Source organism: Salmo salar, chromosome ssa02 (assembly GCF_905237065.1).
Source record: "Salmo salar chromosome ssa02, Ssal_v3.1, whole genome shotgun sequence".
Taxonomy (NCBI): domain Eukaryota; kingdom Metazoa; phylum Chordata; class Actinopteri; order Salmoniformes; family Salmonidae; genus Salmo; species Salmo salar.
This window is the reverse complement of record NC_059443.1, coordinates 52,140,386-52,161,591: the sequence shown is the minus strand read 5'-3', so window position 1 is coordinate 52,161,591 and position 21,206 is coordinate 52,140,386. Positions and strand designations below refer to the sequence as shown.

At 40.9% G+C, this 21,206-nt stretch overlaps 2 protein-coding genes across 2 annotated transcripts in view; one reads left to right on the top strand and one right to left on the bottom strand.

The window, feature by feature from the left end:
* Positions 1 to 3,221, top strand: part of LOC106586133 (nidogen-1) — an 84,244-nt gene extending 81,023 nt beyond the window's left edge. The window contains exon 20 of the mRNA XM_014173026.2: positions 2,592 to 3,221. Coding sequence (XP_014028501.2) covers positions 2,592 to 2,710 — 119 coding nt within the window. The 3' untranslated portion in view covers positions 2,711 to 3,221. The remainder of the gene's footprint in view (positions 1 to 2,591) is intronic.
* Positions 3,222 to 6,090: 2,869 nt separating this feature from the next.
* LOC106586139 (complement C3) overlaps positions 6,091 to 21,206 on the bottom strand; it is a 53,702-nt gene continuing 38,586 nt past the window's right edge. Inside the window, 13 exon segments of the mRNA XM_014173034.2 lie at positions 6,091 to 6,411; positions 7,390 to 7,525; positions 8,541 to 8,624; positions 8,799 to 8,879; positions 9,319 to 9,408; positions 9,730 to 9,835; positions 9,961 to 10,050; positions 14,375 to 14,462; positions 14,636 to 14,684; positions 16,534 to 16,624; positions 16,958 to 17,017; positions 17,352 to 17,510; positions 17,791 to 17,969. Of these exon segments, the coding sequence (XP_014028509.2) occupies positions 6,267 to 6,411; positions 7,390 to 7,525; positions 8,541 to 8,624; positions 8,799 to 8,879; positions 9,319 to 9,408; positions 9,730 to 9,835; positions 9,961 to 10,050; positions 14,375 to 14,462; positions 14,636 to 14,684; positions 16,534 to 16,624; positions 16,958 to 17,017; positions 17,352 to 17,510; positions 17,791 to 17,969 (1,358 nt within the window). The 3' untranslated portion in view covers positions 6,091 to 6,266.

Below are 21,206 nucleotides of genomic sequence, written 5' to 3'. Positions count from 1 at the left end.
GGATCAGAAAATAATACCAAAATAATTTGTAAATAAATACCTGAAATATACAGTTGAAATTGGAAGTTTACATACACCTTAGCCAAATACATTTAAACTCAGTTTTTCACAATTCCTGACATTTAATCCTAGTAAAAATTCCATCTTAGGTCAGTTAGGATCACCATTTTATTTTAAGAATGTGAAATGTCAGAATAATAGTAGAGAGAATGATTTATTTCAACTTTTATTTCTTTCATCATATTCCCAGTGGGTCAGAAGTTTACATACACTCAATTAGTATTTGGTAGCATTGCCTTTAATTTTTCGGGTAGGCTCAAATGTTTCGGGTAGCCTTCCACAAGCTTCCCACAATAAGTTGGGTGACTTTTGGCCCATTCCTCCTGACAGAGCTGCTATAACTGAGTCAGGTAGGTAGGCCTCCTTGATCGCACACGCTTTTTCAGTTCTGCCCACAAATTTTCTATTGGATTGAGGCCAGGGCTTTGCAATGGCCACTCCAATACCATGACATTGTTGTCCTTAAGCCATTTTGCCACAACTTTGGAAGTATGCTTTGGGTCATTGTCCATTTGGAAGACCCATTTGCGACCAAGCTTTAACTTCCTGACTGATGTCTTGAGATGTTGTGTCAATATATCCACACAATTTTCCTTCCTCATGATGCCATCTATTTTGTGAAGTGCACCAGTCCCTCCTGCAGCAAAGCACCCCCACAACATGATGATGCCACCCCTGTGCTTCCTGTTTGGATGGTGTTCTTCAGCTTGCAAACATCACCCTTTTTCCTCCAAACATAACAATGGCCATTATGGCCAACAGTTCTATTTTTGTTTCATTAGACCAGAGGACATTTCTCCAAAAAGTCTGGCTTTTTTATGGTGGTTTTGGAGCAGTGGCTTCTTCCTTGCTGAGCGGCCTTTCAGGTTATGTCGATAGAGGACTCATTTTACTGTGGATATAGATTCCTTTGTACCTGTTTCCTCCAGCATCTTCACAAGGTCCTTTGCTCTTGTTCTGGGATTGATTTGCACTTTTCGCACCAAAGTACGTTCATCAGGTCTTGGCTGATTTCTTTTGATTGAAGTACACCTCCAATTGACTCAAATTATGTCAATTAGCCTATCAGAAGCTTCTAAAGCTATGACTTCATTTTCTGGAATTTCCCAAGCTGTTTAAAGGCACAGTCAACTTAGTGTATGTAAACTTCTGACCCGCTGGAATTGTGATACAGTGAATTATAAGTGAAATAATCTGTCTGTAAACAATTGTTGGAAAAATGACTTGTCTCATGCACAAAGTAGATGTCCTCACCGACTTGCCAAAACTATAGTTTGTTAACAAGAAATGTTTGGAATGGTTGAAAAACGAGTTTTAATGACTCCAACCTAAGTGTATGTAAACTTCCGACTTCAACTGTACATATTACCTCAATTACCTTGAATAACCGGTGCCCCCGCACATTGTACCGGAACCCCCTGTGTATAGCCTCGCTACTGTTATTTTATTGTTGCTCCTTAATTATTTGTTATATTTCTATTTTTATTTCATTTTCTTTCTTAAAAGGATTGGACCCTTTTTTTTCAATTTTCGCCTAAAATTACATACCCAAATCTAACTGCCTGTAGCTCAGGACCTGAAGCATGGATATGCATATTCTTGAAACCATTTCAAAGGAAACACTTTGAAGTTTGTGGAAATGTTAAATTAATGTAGGAGAATATAACACATTAGATCTGGTAAAAGATCATTCAAAGTAAAAAAACATTATTTTTGTAATTTTATTTTTTTGTACCATTTTTGAAATGCAAGACAAAGGCCATAATGTATTATTCCAGCCGAGGCGCAATTTAGATTTTGGCCACTAGATGGCAGCAATGGATTTGCAAAGTTTTAGGCTGATCCAAAGAACCATTGCATTTCTGTAAAAAAAGATTGTTTAAAGACTGCCTAAATGTGCCTAATTGGTTTATTAATACATTTCAAGTTCATAACTGTGCACTCTCAAACAATAGCATGGTATTATTTCACTGTAATAGCTACTGTAAATTGTACAGTGCAGTTAGATTAACAAGAATTTAAGCTTTCTGCCAATATCAGATATGTCCATGTCCTGGGAATTGTTCTTGTACTTACAACCTCATGATAATCACTTTAGCATATGTTAGCTCAACCGTCCCGATGGGGACCCACCGATCCTGTAGAGGTTTTAATAGAGCCCTCAGTCTGGTTTACATTACTGCATAATCAAGACCGCAGGACCAAGAACAGTGTAAATCTGTTCTGACTGTCTTTTTCAAAGTACTCTGGGTGTTTGAAACACTCCCAGAGCATACAGTGAATGTTTTTTGTGTGTGTGAAATGTCACATGTTATCAATTAAACGCTTTTTAGTGTACGAGTATGTAGCTGTGTATGTTGTTATAGCACTGTGAATATCCCTACTGCTGCTTTTGTTGGGGTTTGCTCTTATTCTTATTCAGACCACATGTAGTGTGCATTTGATATCAAAGTACAATTTAAAGTACAATTGTGCCAAAGGGCTAGAAACTCCTTTAAATGATGGTAATGTTATCCAAATGTCTCCCACAGCATATAACTACTGCTCGAACAACGGAGGCTGTTCACACCTTTGTCTACCTCGCCGCGGCGGCTTCACCTGCCGGTGCCCAGATGTGGTGGACGGAAGCTGTGTGGAGAGGAACTTGTGAGGACTGAAGAGAGATCAGTAGATTCTCCTGCTAACTGCACAAAGGAGTTGTGACACGTGTGCCTTCCAACTTCCTCTTTAGAGGAAGAAAGATAAGCTGCATCCGGCTGCGGGTTACTCTGTGGCCCAAATCCATTCAGATCGCTAGGCCTCTATTGCTCAGTTCCTTGTTGATTTCCCTCTGGCAGATCTGAGAGGATTGGGTAGTTTGTAAGGATATGATAGTGATCTCTACTGTAGTTCTCTGGTTGTTTAGGTGGAGTTGCTATCCTATTACTTCCACCTATCTAGTCCTTTGACCTTGTTACTGTGTGTATTTGAAACCTCACAAATTATTTTGGCATTATTTTCTGATCCATTTGATAAAGTCACATTATTTTTTTGTATTGTAAATAAATACCTGAAATATACAGTTGAAGTTAGAAGTTTACATACACCTTAGCCAAATACATTTAAACTCAGTTTTTCACAATTCCTGACATTTAATCCTAGTAAAAATTCCCTGTTTTAGGTCCGTTAGGATCACCCCTTTATTTTAGGAATGTGAAATGTCAGAATAATAGTAGAGAGAAGGATTTATTTCAGAATTTCTTTCTTTCATCACATTCCCAGTGGGTCAGAAGTCTACATACACTCAATTAGTATTTGGTAGCATTGCCTTTAAATTGTTTAACTTGGGTCAAACGTTTCGGGTAGCCTTCAACAAGCTTCCCACAATAAGTTGGGTGAATTTTGGCCCATTCCTCCTGACAGAGCTTGTGTAACTGAGTCAGGTTTTTTAGGCCTCCTTGCTCACACACACTTTTTCCATTTTGCCCACACATTTTCTATGGGATTGAGGTCAGGGCTTTGTGATGGCCACTCCAATACCTTGGATTTGTTGTCCTTAAGCCATTTTGCCACAACTTTGGAAGTATGCTTGGGGTCATTGTCCATTTGGAAGACCCATTTGCGACCAAGCTTTAACTTCCTGACTGATGTCTTGAGATGTTGCTTTAATATATCCTCATAATTTTCCTTCCTCATGAAGCCATCTATTTTTTTTTTGCACCAGTCCCTCCTGCAGCAAAACACCCCCACCCCCTTTACGGTTGGGATGGTGTTTTTCGGCTTGCAAGCCTCCCCATTTTTCCTCCAAACATAACGGTGGTCATTATGGCCAAACAGTTCTATTTTTGTTTCATCAGACCAGAGGACATTTCTCCAAAAAGTACAATCTTTCTCCCCATGTGCAGTTGCAATCCGTAGTCTGGCTTTTTTATGGCAGTTTTGGAGCAGTGGCTTCTTCCTTGCTGAGCGGCCTTTCAGGTTATGTCGATATAGGACTCGTTTTACTGTGGCTATAGATACTTTTGTACCTGTTTCCTCCTGCATCTTCACAAAGTCCTTTGCTGTTGTTCTTGGGATTGATTTGCACTTTTCGCACCAAAGTACGTTCATCTCTAGGAGACAGAACACGTCTCCTTCCTCAGCGGTATGACGGCTGCGTGGTCCCATGGTGTTTATACTTGCGTACTATTGTTTGTACAGATGAACTTGGTACCTTCAGGCATTTGGAAATTGCCCCCAAGGATGAACCAGACTTGTGGAGGTCTACAATTTGTTTGATGTCTTGGCTGATTTCTTTTGATTTTCCCATGATGTCAAGCAAAGAGGCACTGAGTTGGAAGGTAGGCCTTGAAATACATCCACAGGTACACCTCCAATTGACTCAAATTATGTCATTTAGCCTATCAGAAGCTTCTAAATCTATGACATATTTTTCTGGAATTTTCCAAGCTGTTTAAAGGCACAGTCAACTTAGTGTATGTAAACTTCTGAGCCACTGAAATTGTGATATATTGAATTATAAGTGAAATAATCTGTCTGCAAACAATTGTTGGAAAAATGATTTGTGTCTTGCACAAAGTAGATGTCCTAACCGACTTGCCAAAACTATAGTTTGTTAAGATATTTGTGGAGTGGTTGAAAAACGAGTTTTAATGACATACTATCTGAAGTACACCTTTCCAGTGGTGTGCTTGATGACCAGTTATAGCTGATTACTACTGTGAAGGTGTACAGATTGTTGGGCATAACGCCAGGTTGTTGGTGTTTGACTGCCACAAGCCTATCTGGAGAGAAGTTGGCCCAGTGCCTTTTGATGACCTCATTCTCCCCATAAGAGGGTTGACAGCCCACCATAGGAGTGTTACATAAGGTTAATGCATGTACTGTGTGTGCAGCTGTGCGGCAACTGTGGAAAAATAAGGACATTTAAATTCTGTACAGCTGTCCTATTAAACTTTCTTTTTTTTACAAGTTTGGTGTACATTGTGTATTTTTTCTTGTTAGTACAGTAACATGTTAGTTATCAGGAAGCTATTTGTCTTTTTTAAAGGGATACAGTAACTTTAATACCAGTTTGTGATTTGTGAATTCACACATTGTCATTTGTATATGCATTACATTTCTAAGAGATCTTAAAATGAACTGTGGCGAACACAAAATCTCTGGCCATGGCCTAAGTAAGTAAGCCTTGTCCGAGCCAGAACAGCCAATAGGGCAGAAACCCATCTCCTGTGTCTGTAGCATGAGGCAGCTTGATGTACAAGTACACCTATGGACAGAATGCTAGTCAATCAAAGGGCTCGACCATAAATCCATCTCCTTAATTCTGAGTGCAAAGCAGGGGCATCGGTCCCATTTTGTAAGTCTTTGGTATGACTCGACAGGGGATTGAACCCCTAAACTTACAGACTCAGGGCAGACACTAACAACAGTTGGCCAGTTATGCTCTTATATGATATGGCAAAATGTTGATTTCCGCCTAAAGAGGCATACCCAAAAATAATTATTTGTCATGGGATGGCCATAAACAATAACTGCTAATGTTGCATAGTTTTTGAAATGTCTGGAACTCACCTTTCTGGTAATGTTTAAAATAAATTGCTGTGGTGTACTCACTTTTGAGTACACAAGCGCAAGTACATAGTACAAATGTGATTTTTTTTTTTAAAGTGGGATTTTCTCCTAACTGTCCACTGAGCAGTGCAGACTCCATTCAAATGTTTGCAGACTCTTTACAAGTGATTTAGTCCGTCTGTGGAAGTGGGCCACCTACTGGTAGAGTTTGTTCTTTGGATCTATTTAAAAGATGGTTTGAAAAAGTACTGCATGGCATTACAACACCAACCAGTCAGGCCATCATTTCTTTGTAGATTTACCTTCATGGATGTATGTCTTCACTCATAACTGGTGCATGCATACATATTTGTATGGTTATGCCCAGACGTTGCAAGTCAATTGCTTTACCAATTGAGCCACGCAGGACCGCATGGGACAGGTAGGGGAATGGATGAACCTGGTTTAACCCCTGGACTGAGACTGGTGTCAACCAAGAAAATTGGAAAAAGTTCTTTATTCATGTTTTTGCAAGCATCTTCCAGTACAACAAAAAAAGCATTTTAATTGACAAGTATAGTGCTAATTTAGGCTACATTTGGTACAAAGACATTCTTGTGCAAGGAAAAAAATCACTGTGTCAAATGAAAACAACAGAATAACCCATGTTCACTCTAGTTTACACATCCTTCGCTTTCCATTGCGTGAACAAAGTCATCGATTTCCAAACATCTTTTCCTGACCGGACCCCGCTCATTGCACTCATCACTTGTGGGCCAGTATTCGATCCATGTTCGCTCACCCAATACATACTCGAATCTAGAAACAAAGACATAGCTCTTAGCAGGGTTTGCAGTCTAGTAGTGTGACGGAAATATAGTTACAGTTAATAAAATAGCTCATAGCTTTTACTTAAAGGAAGAAAGTAGTCTATGGGCCAGGATCAACTGTAATCCATGGTTCAGTTTTCTTTAAACAGCCACTACAAACTTGAGCCAATGCTAGCATAAAAATCATGGAAAGTGATGGGGCAAAGAAATGTTTTCTCCAAATCACCCGAAATCAATTAAAATCAACTCCATATTTGGCTTGATGTTACTTAAAGGTGATTTGGCCATTCAAAAATAACATGCTCACATGCCCCCCATCACTTCCATTGATTGTTAGCTAGCGGTGGCTAAAGTTAGTTTGTAATGGCTGTTTAACGAAATAACAACCATTGATTAGTTTTTCCTGGCCCATAGACTGCTTTAAGGGTGAGGAACCATCTAACATCAAATAAATACTGAACTACTCCTTTAAAGCTGATACTGCATACCATTGTTTGTTTAATCTGATCTACACTTGAAAGGTTAATCAGGAATCTGAATCCGCGCGGTGGTTTCAATACAGCGCCCCAAATAAGGCAGGCTTTCACCTGCTTTTATAGTAAGACTTGAGGTGGTAGCCCCCAGCACATCTGGAAGGGAGTGTATTTCATACAGAACCCCTCCCTTGAGATGACGTAGAGGCACCTTCTCAAGGTACCTTTACATTATGATTTCAATGGTACCACTAGGGGCGAAAAGAGCTAGATTTACTACTAAAATACCAAACATATCACTTTTGCAACGAACGGTCAAAATTAAGACCAGAATAGACGCGTATCACTATAACTGAGCCTAAAACGTCTGGTTTTCGATTAAAAAACAAATATGTTCATGAAAGTTGCTTTTTGCAAAAATATGAGTCGTGGGCAAGATTTCTCTTCAAAACTCTTTTGAAACTAGCGTAATGAAATGATGAGACATTTCTTACCCGTGACCACTCTGCATTAGATCTGCAGTGTCTCCAATGAGCAGGTAGCTCTCGCCTTCTTTCAGATCCAGTACCTTTCTACAGGAGGGGTGGGCCAGGAACAAGCGTTTTTCCCCTTCTAACACAATGTCAGTGCCTAAAGAGAAATGAAACATTAACGTTGATCTCATTTGTAAAGAACTTGGTTCTAAACTTTCTGGAAAAAGAGTGGCTTGCAAAACAAAAGCATTTACATTTGTGTGCAAAACCATATTGTGTTTCTAGGGAATATTTGGGTCGCTTCACGAATAGATTGCCTTTTATATACTTCAGATATTATGTGTGTAAATGTTGATAAAACACTTGATTTATCAGTTGGATCACAAACATATATGCTCTAACTAAACCATGTTAACAATTCCAATAGCAGTCTGTTTTTATTCAAGTAACCCCAAGATTTTCACATGTTTTCACCATCATTGTAAAGCCTTATTTACTTTGTTGCTTTGGCAAAGTCATTTCTGAAGATGTTTACTTATTTCATGTGATTAGTGATTCATTAACATTTGTCCCTCAGTTTTTTCAAAAGAAACATTGAACATTTAATAGTCAAATCAAAATGTACAAGCAGGTGAGCTGGCCATTTTCTGGTGTTTAATGGTGGAAAACTGAGCACATGAAACATAACAAGTCAACCCAGGCAACATTGATAGGAAGGCTAGAAATATTTTAACAAGTTAAATATTTTTTATTAAGCTTGCATTCAATTGCCCCTCTCTATTGCATACTACAAGCTTCCATTTCCCCTGTCAGAAGGGAAGTTATGGTTGATTCAAGATGAAATCGTCAACACTGTTATGATCAACCCTGTCACTATAGTAATTTCTCTTAATTAAACCTCTTGAGATTGGGAAACATGTTTTTATGAAGTTGATCAGAATGTGAAAATTAGGTGAAAAATTCAAAATATATATTTTTGACAAATTACACTACCCAATAACAGGCATTCTATTTGTGGAATGACACATTTGTGTTGAAGTGAGAGGAGCATTTGAAAATGTTAACAAAATATCAACTGCCACTGTTGATACACATAGTCCTACTCCATATAATCCAGCAGTGAATGATTCTCGTTTGGGAACTCTGTACTAAACATTAAGGACTTATCCTACCTTCTTTGATAATCATTTTTATTTCCATGCGGTATGTGTCGGTGTAGGACTCCAGTGTTGCATTAACCATGGAGGCTTTGAAAACTGTGTAAAAATACAGAGTCATATGAATAAGTTAACATATAATTTTGTTCAATTTAATAATACCTGTGTTGTGTCCAGTAGGGAGAAAACACAAATGGTCCATTGCAAAGCACTTTGCATCGCTGTGTCATACTACTGAACACAATTGTCTGCCTCAAAAGACTTGAGACTTACCATAATCCATTCCAGCTTCGCAGGCTTTGTCCAACAATTTTACTTCACTCACGTCAAGTTTCTTCTGGTAGCTACATTTCTCTATGAAACAAAGGTCATGTATATGAACATTTCAAAGTAACCAGACAATCTATATAGTGAGGACAGTATTACTTTGGCATTCAGTATATTAACATTAGGCTGAAATTCAGAACATGTTTTGTGCGAACATTCCACTCCTTGTACTCTGTGTCATTGTCAAACATGGCATTGTACTCCGTGTCATTGTTTGGCATGACAAGGAGTGGCAAGGAGTGGAAAGATGACAGAAACAGACTGGTACCCAGGCAACATTAACATATTATTGTACAGGCAAAATGATCATTCGATGTGAAAATGGAACATGACATTTAGGTTTTTCCTGAACATTGAATGGATCATGGAGGGATTGTTGACAATGGTAAAAGGATCAGAGTAGGGTAAGCTGATCCTATAACTGCAACTACTTTTTGCCAGCAATTTGGCCACCGAGGCATGGTACCTTCAGCACAACGGCACACATCATCTTGACAAAGCCGTTTCAGGCTTCCATCCTCCTTCAATGGGTGGTAGAACTTCACACAGCGGTTCTCTAAAATGACAAAATTATTCAAAACAATTTATTCTGTGTGTGGGCATTTCTAGTGAATGCATTGTAGTCTATGAGGTACATGTGAGTATGTGTGCTTATATCAGACCTGGGTTCAAATAGTTTTTGTTTTCTTTCAAATACTTTGAGTGTTTGATTGAGCCTACCTGGAATGCCAGATGGGCAGGGTTTAGACTTTTGGGAATATTCCATTGGTCCCATTCCACCAGACAAGCTGAATCAAGCACAGGTCAAGTATTTTAAAGAAAGGCACATTCTATTTAAACCAGGTCTGGTTAATATCACCTCTCAAACAAAGCATACCTTGAGCATAGTATTCATAAACGGTGACCCCAGCAGGTTGAAGCAGACCTACATCTTGTGTCTTGTGCATTCTGAACGCCACTTTGTCTGCTAGTTTAAAAGATACCTTAATGGATACCGGAGATATAGTGAAAGTTGGATAATCCAATTAAGTTACGTGATTGTATACATGTCACTGAGCAGAAGAAAGTAATTTCGATACCAGTGTGGCATGCAGTCACAAACAGATACCTGGTTAAGATAGATGATGAGGGAGCCCCTCTCAGACAACTTGTTGTCAAGTTCAAACTTCTGAATGTACCTTTCCCTCCCGGTTGACAACTGCAAGCAGAAACACAAGAGTGAACTTTGAACCATTCATGTTTATTGTATTATCCACAAAAAAAATCTGAAATGAAGAAAAACTGTGTTTGGCAATGCTGTGCTAAGAAGTGTTCATCCAGCCTGAGTGATTAAGGGTATTGCCATAACTACACCAGAGCTGCATTAAGCGTTTGTAATGGGTTGAACAATTTGACACTGGAGCTGTAGCTGTAGTTATACCATCAATCCAATAGATGGCGCCGTTACTCTGTAGCGCAGTGGTCACCAACTGAGTTAAGATCACTTTCTGAGTCAAAATGCATCCCGAGATGTAGCGGTCTGATTTTTTATTAACATGACTTAAAAAATGTAATCCTACGCAACATTAACAAATTAAAAGCAGTATTGTAGAAATTAGGTTTGTGCAGTAAGCTATAAGCCCAATATATTATCACCGCATACTGGCTTTGCTTGAATTTACCTGCCAATGCATTGTTGTTCGGGACATATTTTAAAATTATATTTCAAAATTTGAGGTAGGCTATATGATCACACAGGTAATAGATCCATTGGTGTATTACTTGTGAAGCAAAGCTGAGTGAGCATACATTTATATAATTCGCTTTTTATTTTACTGGGCTGATGGTGCCTGCATCTGAGGGTCAGTCTCAGCAGAGGGAGAGAGCAGCAGACTGAGGGTCAGTCTCAGCAGAGGGAGAGAGCAGCAGACTGAGGGTCAGTCTCAGCGAAGGGAGAGAGCAGCAGACTGAGGGTCAGTCTCAGCGAAGGGAGAGTGCTCAGACTGAGCGTCGGTCTCTCAACATCCCTCCGCTCTCCCTTTCCTCCACTGACACTGACCAAAAAGGGACACCGTCTTCCAGCTGATGGCAAAACTCGAGTCGCACCGCATTAATCATGCCTCATGCACGAATTCATGTTGTTACTCCTATAAACAGAGACAGTGAAATATTCCTTGATATTAAAAAATACCCAAGCCGCTAATAATAACAACAACGTCAGCCTATAGATACACTTTCCTCCTCATTCATTACTGCTGCACTGCTTGTTGTAGCGCTGAGTGGAAATAGGAAGAACGCGCATTTTATGGCTTATAGAAGTATTTAATACAAAGTGTTGACAGTGCTGAACTTAAACATGAACTCACTCATAAAAACAGCAGCTCTTTGCTGTATTCGTTGACAGTTTCTCTCTAGTCATGGTTTTAAACGTTTTGAAATCTCACAGTATCAATTTTGCCGTAGCTTTCTTTTATGCCTGCTACATTATTGCAGACTCGGTCATCTGAGCAATCTGATTGGCCAGCAGCAGCATAGTGCACTTGATTTCCTCCCCAGGCCACATGACATGGCAACAGTTTGCCTACCCGGCGCGCAGGGCAGCTGAAATGGCTGCATCTACCACCAACACCCCGAGACTAATAAAAAAAATAGGAACACAAGGCTTTATCGTTGGTTTTTTTTACATACATGTTCGGTGATCGACCGGTTGGTGACCACAGCTGTAGCGGTAGTAGGGATGGAAGAGGCTTTGGCCAGACACGAGATTCTTCAGAATAAAGAATGCGACAGAACTCCGAACACAGTAACCTTTGTGTCCGGTTATCGACTACTACAGGTATGTAAAAGCATGTATATAAAAATAACATGTTATAATATCCTCTAACAATTCTGTCAAAGGTGTAATCACATTTGTAAAGGCCCAGTGCAATCAAAATCCAGTTTCCTGTGTTTTGTATTCTATAGTAAAACAGCTGAAACTAATACTGTAAAAGTGTGAAACAAATTGATAATCAGGAGGTTTTGCATGGGTGGAGTTTTGGCTTGCCTGGTGCCATCACCAGGTGTATAAGTTAATAGACCAATAGTAAAGAGAGTTCCAAACCACTGCCAATAACAGCTAGTTTTCAGGTTACATCCTATTAGGCCCCTCCAATTAGGCCGCTCGCCCAGACCACTCCCAGACAGTCCTAGCAAAATTATTGCTTGGGAGATGATACTTTGCTAAAATGGAAAAAATAATAATTGTATTTTTGACCATTTTAATGGAAAACTATAAGAGTAAGCACTTAACTGCTACAAAGGGACTTTAGTGCAGGCGGTATGGTTGTCTGCTACAAAGGGACTTTAGTGCAGGCGGTATGGTTGTCTGCTACAAAGGGACTTTATTGCAGACACTATGGTTGCAGAAGACTATAGACACCATTTAATGGTTTATATAATCTGGTGAATGTAATGTTTAACAGTTTTATGCATTTTGGCCATATTCTGCCACACTCAGTTGTTTCTATCTGTATCAGAGGATGCTGGTAGGAGGAGCAAAGTCAAACGTGGTTTCCATATGTTTGATGTGTTTTACTCAGTTCCATGTATTCCATTCTAGCCATTACAATGAGCCCATACTCCTATAGCTCCTCCCACCAGCCTCCTCTCATATAGCTCCTCTCCTCTCATCTGTATTTATAGCTCATGTTTATATTGTGTGAAATGGAAATACGTAGAACATTCGAAAAAGTTTCAGTTCAATGTTAAGTTTAAGCATCAGCCAATTAAAATTGTTTATATAGTTTCATGTGATAGAATGCTACATTGTAGTTGGTCCCATCAGATAACCTGGCACACGTTAGCCCTATGCTAACCTCACCAGTGTGAGCAACTCGTCCAGTTAAAAATTGGTTCTGGAGAAACAGCCTCGACTCCAGGCATTCTAGGAGATCTGCAAGAAGCACAGTCAACACAAGAGGTCGAACCGATTTAATCGGCATGGCCGATTTAATTAGCGCCGATTTCACGTTTTAATAACAATCGGTAATCAGCATTTTTGGATGCTGATTATGGCCGATTACATTGCAATCCACGAGGAGACTGCGTGGCAGGCTGACAACCTGTTACGTGAGTGCAGCAAGGAGCCAAGGTAAGTTGCTAGCTAGCATTAAACTTATCTTATAAAAAACAATCAGTTTTAACATAACTAGTGATTAACTACACATGGTTGATGATATTACTAGTTTAACTAGCTTGTCCTGCATTGAATATAATCAATGCGGTGCCTGTTAATTCATCATCGAATCACAGCCTACTTCGCCAAACGGGTGATGATTTAACAAATGCGCATTCGCGAAAAAAGCACAATTGTTGCACCAATGTACCTAACCATAAACATCAATGCCTTTCTTAAAATCAATACACAAGTATATTTTTTTAAACCTGCATATTTAGTTAAAATAAATTAATGTTAGCAGGCAATATTAACTAGTGAAATTGTGTCACTTCTCTTGCGTTCAGTGCAAGCAGAGTCGGGGTATGTGCAGCAGTTTGGGCCGCCTGTCTTGTTGCGAACTGTCCTCCTAACAAAGACCGTAATTAATTTGCCAGAATTTTACATAATTATGACATAACATTGAAGGTTGTGCAATGTAACAGCAATATTTAGACTTAGGGATGCCACCTGTGTTAGATAAAATACGGAACGGTTCCGTATTTCACTGAAAGAATAAACGTTTTGTTTTTCGAAATGAGTTTCCGGATTTGACCATATTAATTAAGTCTATGATTTGATAGAGCAGTCTGACTGAGCGGTGGTAGGCAGCAGCAGGCTCGTAAGAATTCATTCAAACAGCACTTTCCTGCGTTTGCCAGCAGCTCTTCGCAATGCTTGAAGCACAGCGCTGTTTATGACTTCAAGCCTATCAACTCCCGAGATTAGGCTGGCGATACTATAGTGCCTATAAGAACATCCAAAGGGTCAAAGGTACATGAAATACAAATGGTATAGAGAGAAATAGTCCTTTAATTCCTATAATAACTACAACCTAAAACTTCTTAACTGGGAATATTGAAGACTCATGTTAAAAGGAACCACCAGCTTTCATATGTTCTCATGTTCTGAGCAAGGAACTTAAACGTTAGCTTTTTTACATGGCACATATTGCACTTTTACTTTCTTCTCCAACACTTTGTTTTTGCATTATTTAAACCAAATTTAACATGTTTCATTATTTATTTGAGACTAAATTGATTTTATTTATGTATTATATTAAGTTAAAATAAAAGTGTTCATTCAGTATTGTTGTAATTATCATTATTACAAATATATGAATAAAAATCGTCCGATTAATCGGTATCGGCTTTTTATGGTCCTCCAATAATCGATATCAGTATCGCCGTTGAAAAATCATAAATGGTCGACCTCTAGTCAATACTACTGACCCAGTACATGCCAATGCGTTTTCTGGATCCAGGCCAGGGCAACAGTACTTCTAGGTCTCAGAAAGGCAGTAGCGATGCACCATAAGCCATCTGCTATATCAACATTGATCACTCACCTGTTTCAGATCCTCAAAGTCAACTACAAAGCCAGTCAGCAAGCCGATGTCTAAAATCGTCATGGTGGCATTTCTGTCAGAGTTAAACCTTAGAAGAGAATGGGAGTGTCCATAAGCAAGACTTGATTTTAACTGATTTCATTTTTGCAAGTATTTTCTATTCCTCACTAGATAAGAATCAGATATAACAGTATTGGCCTATGGCAAGGTATGATGGTGATTACAGTATACCCCGAGTAATCAGGCTTTTCTTTTACTTACAACACGTCAATGTAGAGCTTATACGTCTCTGTAGCTTCTTTGAGTGAAACTTAAAAACAAGAAATGTCATTTTGAAGGTACAGTGCCTTGCGAAAGTATTCGGCCCCCTTGAACTTTTCGAACTTTTGCCACATTTCAGGCTTCAAACATAAAGATATAAAACTGTAATTTTTTGTGAAGAATCAACAACAAGTGGGACACAATTATGAAGTGGAACGAAATTTATTGGATATTTCAAACTTTTTTAACAAATAAAAAACAGAAAAATTGGCCGTGCAAAAGTATTCAGCCCCTTTACTTTCAGTGCAGCAAACTCTCTCCAGAAGTTCAGTGAGGATCTCTGAATGATCCAATGTTGACCTAAATGACTAATGATGATAAATAGAATCCACCTGTGTGTAATCAAGTCTCCGTATAAATGCACCTGCTCTGTGATAGTCTCAGAGGTCCGTTTAAAGCGCAGAGAGCATCATGAAGAACAAGGAACACACCAGGCAGGTCCGAGATACTGTTGTGGAGAAGTTTAAAGCCGGATTTGGATACAAAAAGATTTCCCAAGCTTTAAACATCCCAAGGAGCACTGTGCAAGCGATAATATTGAAATGGAAGGAGTATCAGACCACTGCAAATCTACGAAGACCCGGCCGTCCCTTTAAACTTTCAGCTCATACAAGGAGAAGACTGATCAGAGATGCAGCCAAGAGGCCCATGATCACTCTGGATGAACTGCAGAGATCTACAGCTGAGGTGGGAGACTCTGTCCATAGGACAACAATCAGTCGTATACTGCACAAATCTGGCCTTTATGGAAGAGTGGCAAGAAGAAAGACATTTCTTAAAGATATCCATAAAGTGTCATTTAAAGTTTGCCACTAGCCACCTGGGAGACACACCAAACATGTGGAAGAAGGTGCTCTGGTCAGATGAAACCAAAATCGAACTTTTTGGCAACAATGCAAAACGTTATGTTTGGCGTAAAAGCAACACAGCTCATCACCCTGAACACACCATCCCCACTGTCAAACATGGTGGTGGCAGCATCATGGTTTGGGCCTGCTTTTCTTCAGCAGGGGCAGGGAAGATGGTTAAAATTGATGGGAAGATGGATGGAGCCAAATACAGGACCATTCTGGAAGAAAACCTGATGGAGTCTGCAAAAGACCTGAGACTGGGACGGAGATTTGTCTTCCAACAAAACAATGATCCAAAACATAAAGCAAAATCTACAATGGAATGGTTCACAAATAAACATATCCAGGTGTTAGAATGGCCAAGTCAAAGTCCAGACCTGAATCCAATCGAGAATCTGTGGAAAGAACTGAAAACTGCTGTTCACAAACGCTCTCCATCCTACCTCACTGAGCTCGAGCTGTTTTGCAAGGAGGAATGGGCAAAAATTTCAGTCTCTCGATGTGCAAAACTGATAGACATACCCCAAGCGACTTACAGCTGTAATCGCAGCAAAAGGTGGCGCTACAAAGTATTAACTTAAGGGGGCTGAATAATTTTGCACGCCCAATTTTTCAGTTTTTTATTTGTTAAAAAAGTTTGAAATATCCAATAAATTTCGTTCCACTTCATGATTGTGTCCCACTTGTTGTTGATTCTTCACAAAAAATTACAGTTTTATATCTTTATGTTTGAAGCCTGAAATGTGGCAAAAGGTCAAAGTTCAAGGGGGCCGAATACTTTCGCAAGGCACTGTAGATTTAGCAATATAACATCATCATACACGGTGGAGCAACTTCAGTCTTGCCGATATCAACAACCACAGAACGTAAATCTGCCACTATTAGCTTCTACCCATTTCAATTAAATAAAACAAAACAAACAAAACTTGAATTATCACTGTTGAGTGGAAACAAGTTCAAATACAATAGCCATGACAAGTAGCCTACCTGTATCCTGTTTTATTAGTTCCACATTAAGCACAAAGTTTTTGCAGTCTTGGTTCTTCTCCTTGGGCATGGCATAGTATAAGGTTGTAACCTTGACACGGATAGGCAAGGAGAGGGTTGGTGTTACTTGGTTAGCCTGAGGTACTCATTTTATTTGAATGTTATCAAATATTGTCTTCACACTAATTAGACTAATTTAAATCCAGTGCATTGTGTGTGCACTATTGTGTGGAAAGAAAACAGGGTACTGTTGACTTGAGCAAAGCCTGGGTACCTGAGGCTAGATTTGGGGTAAGGAAGGATGGGCAGAGGGATAGCCCCCGCCCCCATTAAATGTTGGGTCATTGCCCATTTGTCGGCAGACTAAATGCCAGTTTCTCTCCTGGAATTAAGGCATTGTAAGAAAAAGTGGCATGCTTCTTACCAATAATTGCCCCTGACCAGCTCCTTTGGCTGTTACTGTGAAGTTCTCCTGCAGCTTGACCTATACAGAATAAAAACTTTAATTTAAGATCTGCCTAACAGACAACATAGCATACATCCCTACCCAAACTGTTGTAGTCCTTCTTCCATCTCGCTGTGATCAACTATTGTCTAATTTTGCTTCCTTTAACACACATTTCTCCTTCCCCCTCTGTGATGCAGGTTGCCTTGCTCCTTTCCTCTGGTAACCATTTTCACACCCGCAACATTTTGACCGAGAGGGGGGATTCAGGTGACCCAATAGTTTGACTAGATTGTGTTGTTCTGCGCTCATTGACAATAGGTCTGCACTTCTAACGTGTTACAAAGGGGCTTATGTGTGCATACGTCCTTACCTTGTCGGTGCGTGTGAGTAAGGCGTTACCCTTACTAAATGACCACTTGATGACTTGAGATCTCCCTGCGATATCAATGTCCACATTCAGATCAATGTCTTTTACTTTTCCTGCTTTCGTCATGTATTCTGCCACAGCCTGGAACACCATGATAGTGGCCTATTTTGGAAGAAACAGAAGCAGGGGGTAAGGAAGTATACAAAGTTTCATATGTGGCTCTTGAGTTTTGAGTGTTGTATTTGCTGTATCCTAAATGCAGCTTTCTCCAACACACATCATATTTCCAATATTGTGTTATAATGTTGTATGACCTCGAAGCAGCCTGTTTCAAATGATATGATATTGACATTAGCCCTACTTAGCCAAGGTTAGTTAGCCAGCTTGTTTGCCCTGGTTGGATGTTTGATGTTACTTCTTACATGGGTCGGTCTGGCTGTACCTGAGTGTATGAGTAATCTCCACCTTTAAACCCCTGCCTGTTGAGCCATCTGACGATGGGACCAGCCTCCTCAAAGGCACCGGCCTTCACCAGGGCCAACAGGGCATAAGCTGTGGCCTCCAATGTGAGAAGGCCTTTGATGTCTTTGTTTTTGCCTAAAACAAGCCAGTGGGTCCGGTCTGTGGGGGAAACACACAAACATTCACTGGAATAAATATCCGTCATTTTAATGGACAATCTTCTGCATTTTCCCAACAGAAATGTTCTGTATAACCGCTTACAGGTCATTTACATATTTAACCAAATGCGTTTTGCCTGTTGGGTATTAGGCAGCATCTACTACAGAGACATCTGCCATGTGCCAACCTTTGTTTTCGGGAAAAGTTTTGCCTTCAAAATTTAACAGCTCTGTGGTAAATCATTTAGGGTATACATTTTATGACAGCTACTGGACAATATCGTTAATTATATTTTAGCATAACATCTCCATCGTTGATGGCAGATAAGCTGCCTGATGATGTGCTGTAGCTAGCAAATTTTTTAAATGTTATTTTTATTTCACCTTTATTTAACCAGGTAGGCAAGTTGAGAACAAGTTCTCATTCACAACTGTGACCTGGCCAAGATAAAGAAAAGCAGTGTGACACAGACAACAACACAGAGTTACACATGGGGTAAACAAACAAGCCAATAACACAATAAACAAGTCAGTGATACAGTAGAAAAAAGAAAGTCTATATACAGTGTGTGCAAATGGCGTGAGGAGGTAGGCAATAAATAGGCCATAGGAGCAAATAATTACAATTTAGCAGATTAACACTGGAGTGATACATGAGCGGATGTGCATGTGGAGATACTGGTGTGCAAAAGAGCAGAAAGGTAAATAAAATAAAAACAGTATGGGGATGAGGTAGGTAGATTGGGTGGGCAATGTACAGATGGGCTATATACAGCTGCAGCGATCGGTTAGCTGCTCAGATAGCTGATGTTTAAAGTTGGTGAGGGAAATAAAAGTCTCCAACTTCAGCGATTTTTTTTGCAATTCGTTCCAGTCACTGGCAGCAGAGAACTGGAATGAAAGGCGGCCAAATGAGGTGTTGGCTTTGGGGATGATCAGTGAGACATACCTGCTGGAACGTGTGCTACGGGTGGGTGTTGTTATCGTGACCAGTGAACTGAGATAAGGTGGAGCTTTACCAAGCATAGTCTTACAGATGACCTGGAGCCAGTGGGTCTGGCGACGAATATGTAGCGAGGGCCAGCCGACTAGAGCATACAGGTCGCAGTGGTGGGTGGTAAAAGGTGATTTGGTAACAAAACGGATGGCACTGTGATAGACTGCATCCAGTTTGCTCAGCAGAGTATTGGAAGCTATTTTGTAGATGACATCGCCGAAGTCGAGGATCGGTAGGATAGTCAGTTTTACTAGGGTAAGTTTGGCGGCGTGAGTGAAGGAGGCTTTGTTGCGAAATAGAAAGCCGATTTGATTTTGGATTGGAGATGTTTAATATGAGTCTGGAAGGAGCGTTTACAGTCTAGCCAGACACCTAGGTATTTGTAGTGGTCCACATATTCCAGGTCAGAACCGTCCAGGGTGGTGATGCTAGGCGGGCGGGCGGGTGCGGGCAGCGAACGGTTGAAAAGCATGCATTTGGTTTTTACTAGTGTTTAAGAGCAGTTGGAGGCCACGGAAGGAGTGTTGTATGGCATTGAAGCTCGTCTGGAGGTTAGTTAGCACAGTGTCCAAGGAAGGGCCAGAAGTATACAGAATGGTGTTGTCTGCGTAGAGGTGGATCAGGGAATCGCCCGCAGCAAGAGCGACATCATTGATATATACAGAGAAACGAGTCGGCCCGAGAATTGAACCCAGTGGTACCCCCATAGAGACTGCCAGAGGTCCGGACAACATGCCCTCCGATTTGACACACTGAACTCTGTCTGCAAAGTAGTTGGTGAACCAGGCGAGGCAGTTGTTAGAAAAACCAAGACTATTGAGTCTGCCGATAAGAATACGGTGATTGACAAGAGTCGAAAGCCTTGGCCAGGTCGATGAAGACGGCTGCACAGTACTGTCTTTTATCGATGGCGGTTATGATATCATTTAGTACCTTGAACGTGGCTGAGGTGCACCCGTGACCGGCTCGGAAACCGGATTGCACAGCGGAGAAGGTACGGTGGGATTCGAAATGGTCAGTGATCTGTTTATTAACTTGGCTTTCGAAGACTTTAGATAGGCAAGGCAGGATGGAAATAGGTCTGTAACAGTTTGGGTCTAGGGTGTCACCCCCTTTGAAGAGGGGGATGACCGTGGCAGCTTTCCAATCTTTAGGGATCTCGGACGATACAAAAGAGAGGTTGAACAGACTGGTAATAGGGGTTGCAACAATGGCAGCGGATAGTTTTAGAAAGGGAGGGTCCAGATTGTCTAACCCAGCTGATTTGTACGGGTCCAGGTTTTGCAGCTCTTTCAGAACATCTGCTATCTGGATTTGGGTGAAGGAGACGCTGGGGAGGCTTGGGCGAGTAGCTGCGGGGGGGCGGAGCTGTTGGCTGGGGTTGGAGTAGCCAGGAGGAAGTCATGGCCAGCCGTTGAGAAATGCTTATTGAAATTTTCGATTATCATGGATTTAGCCTCAGTGCAGTGGGCAGCCTGGAGGAGGTGCTCTTGTTCTCCATGGACTTTACAGTGTCCCAAAACTTTTTGGAGTTAAAAAAGGTAGCCTTTGTTTCCTGACTGACTGCGTGTATTGGTTCCTGATTTCCCTGAACAGTAGCATATCACGGGGACTATTCGATGCTATTGCAGTCCGCCACAGGATGTTTTTGTGCTGGTCAAGGGCAGTCAGGTCTGGAGTGAACCAAGGGCTATATCTGTTCTTAGTTCTGCATTTTTTTGAGCGGGGCATGCATATCTAAGATGGTCTCTGTCCCCTATCCTCCAGGCCGGCTCGGTCCTCCCCTCCTGCTCCGTGGCTCGACGACTCACTACGAGCTCACAGAACAGGGCTCCGGGCAGCCGAGCGGAAATGGAGGAAAACTCGCCTCCCTGCGGACCTGGCATCCTTTCACTCCCTCCTCTCTACATTCTCCTCTTCTGTCTCTGCTGCTAAAGCCACTTTCTACCACTCTAAATTCCAAGCATCTGCCTCTAACCCTAGGAAGCTCTTTGCTACCTTCTCCTCCCTCCTGAATCCTCCTCCCCCTCCCCCCCCTCCTCCCTCTCTGCGGATGACTTCGTCAACCATTTTGAAAAGAAGGTTGACGATATCCGATCCTCGTTTGCGAAGTCAAACGACACCGCTGGTCCTGCTCACACTGCCCTACCCTGTGCTTTGACCTCTTTCTCCCCTCTCTCTCCAGATGAAATCTCGCGTCTTGTGACGGCCGGCCGCCCAACAACCTGCCCACTTGACCCT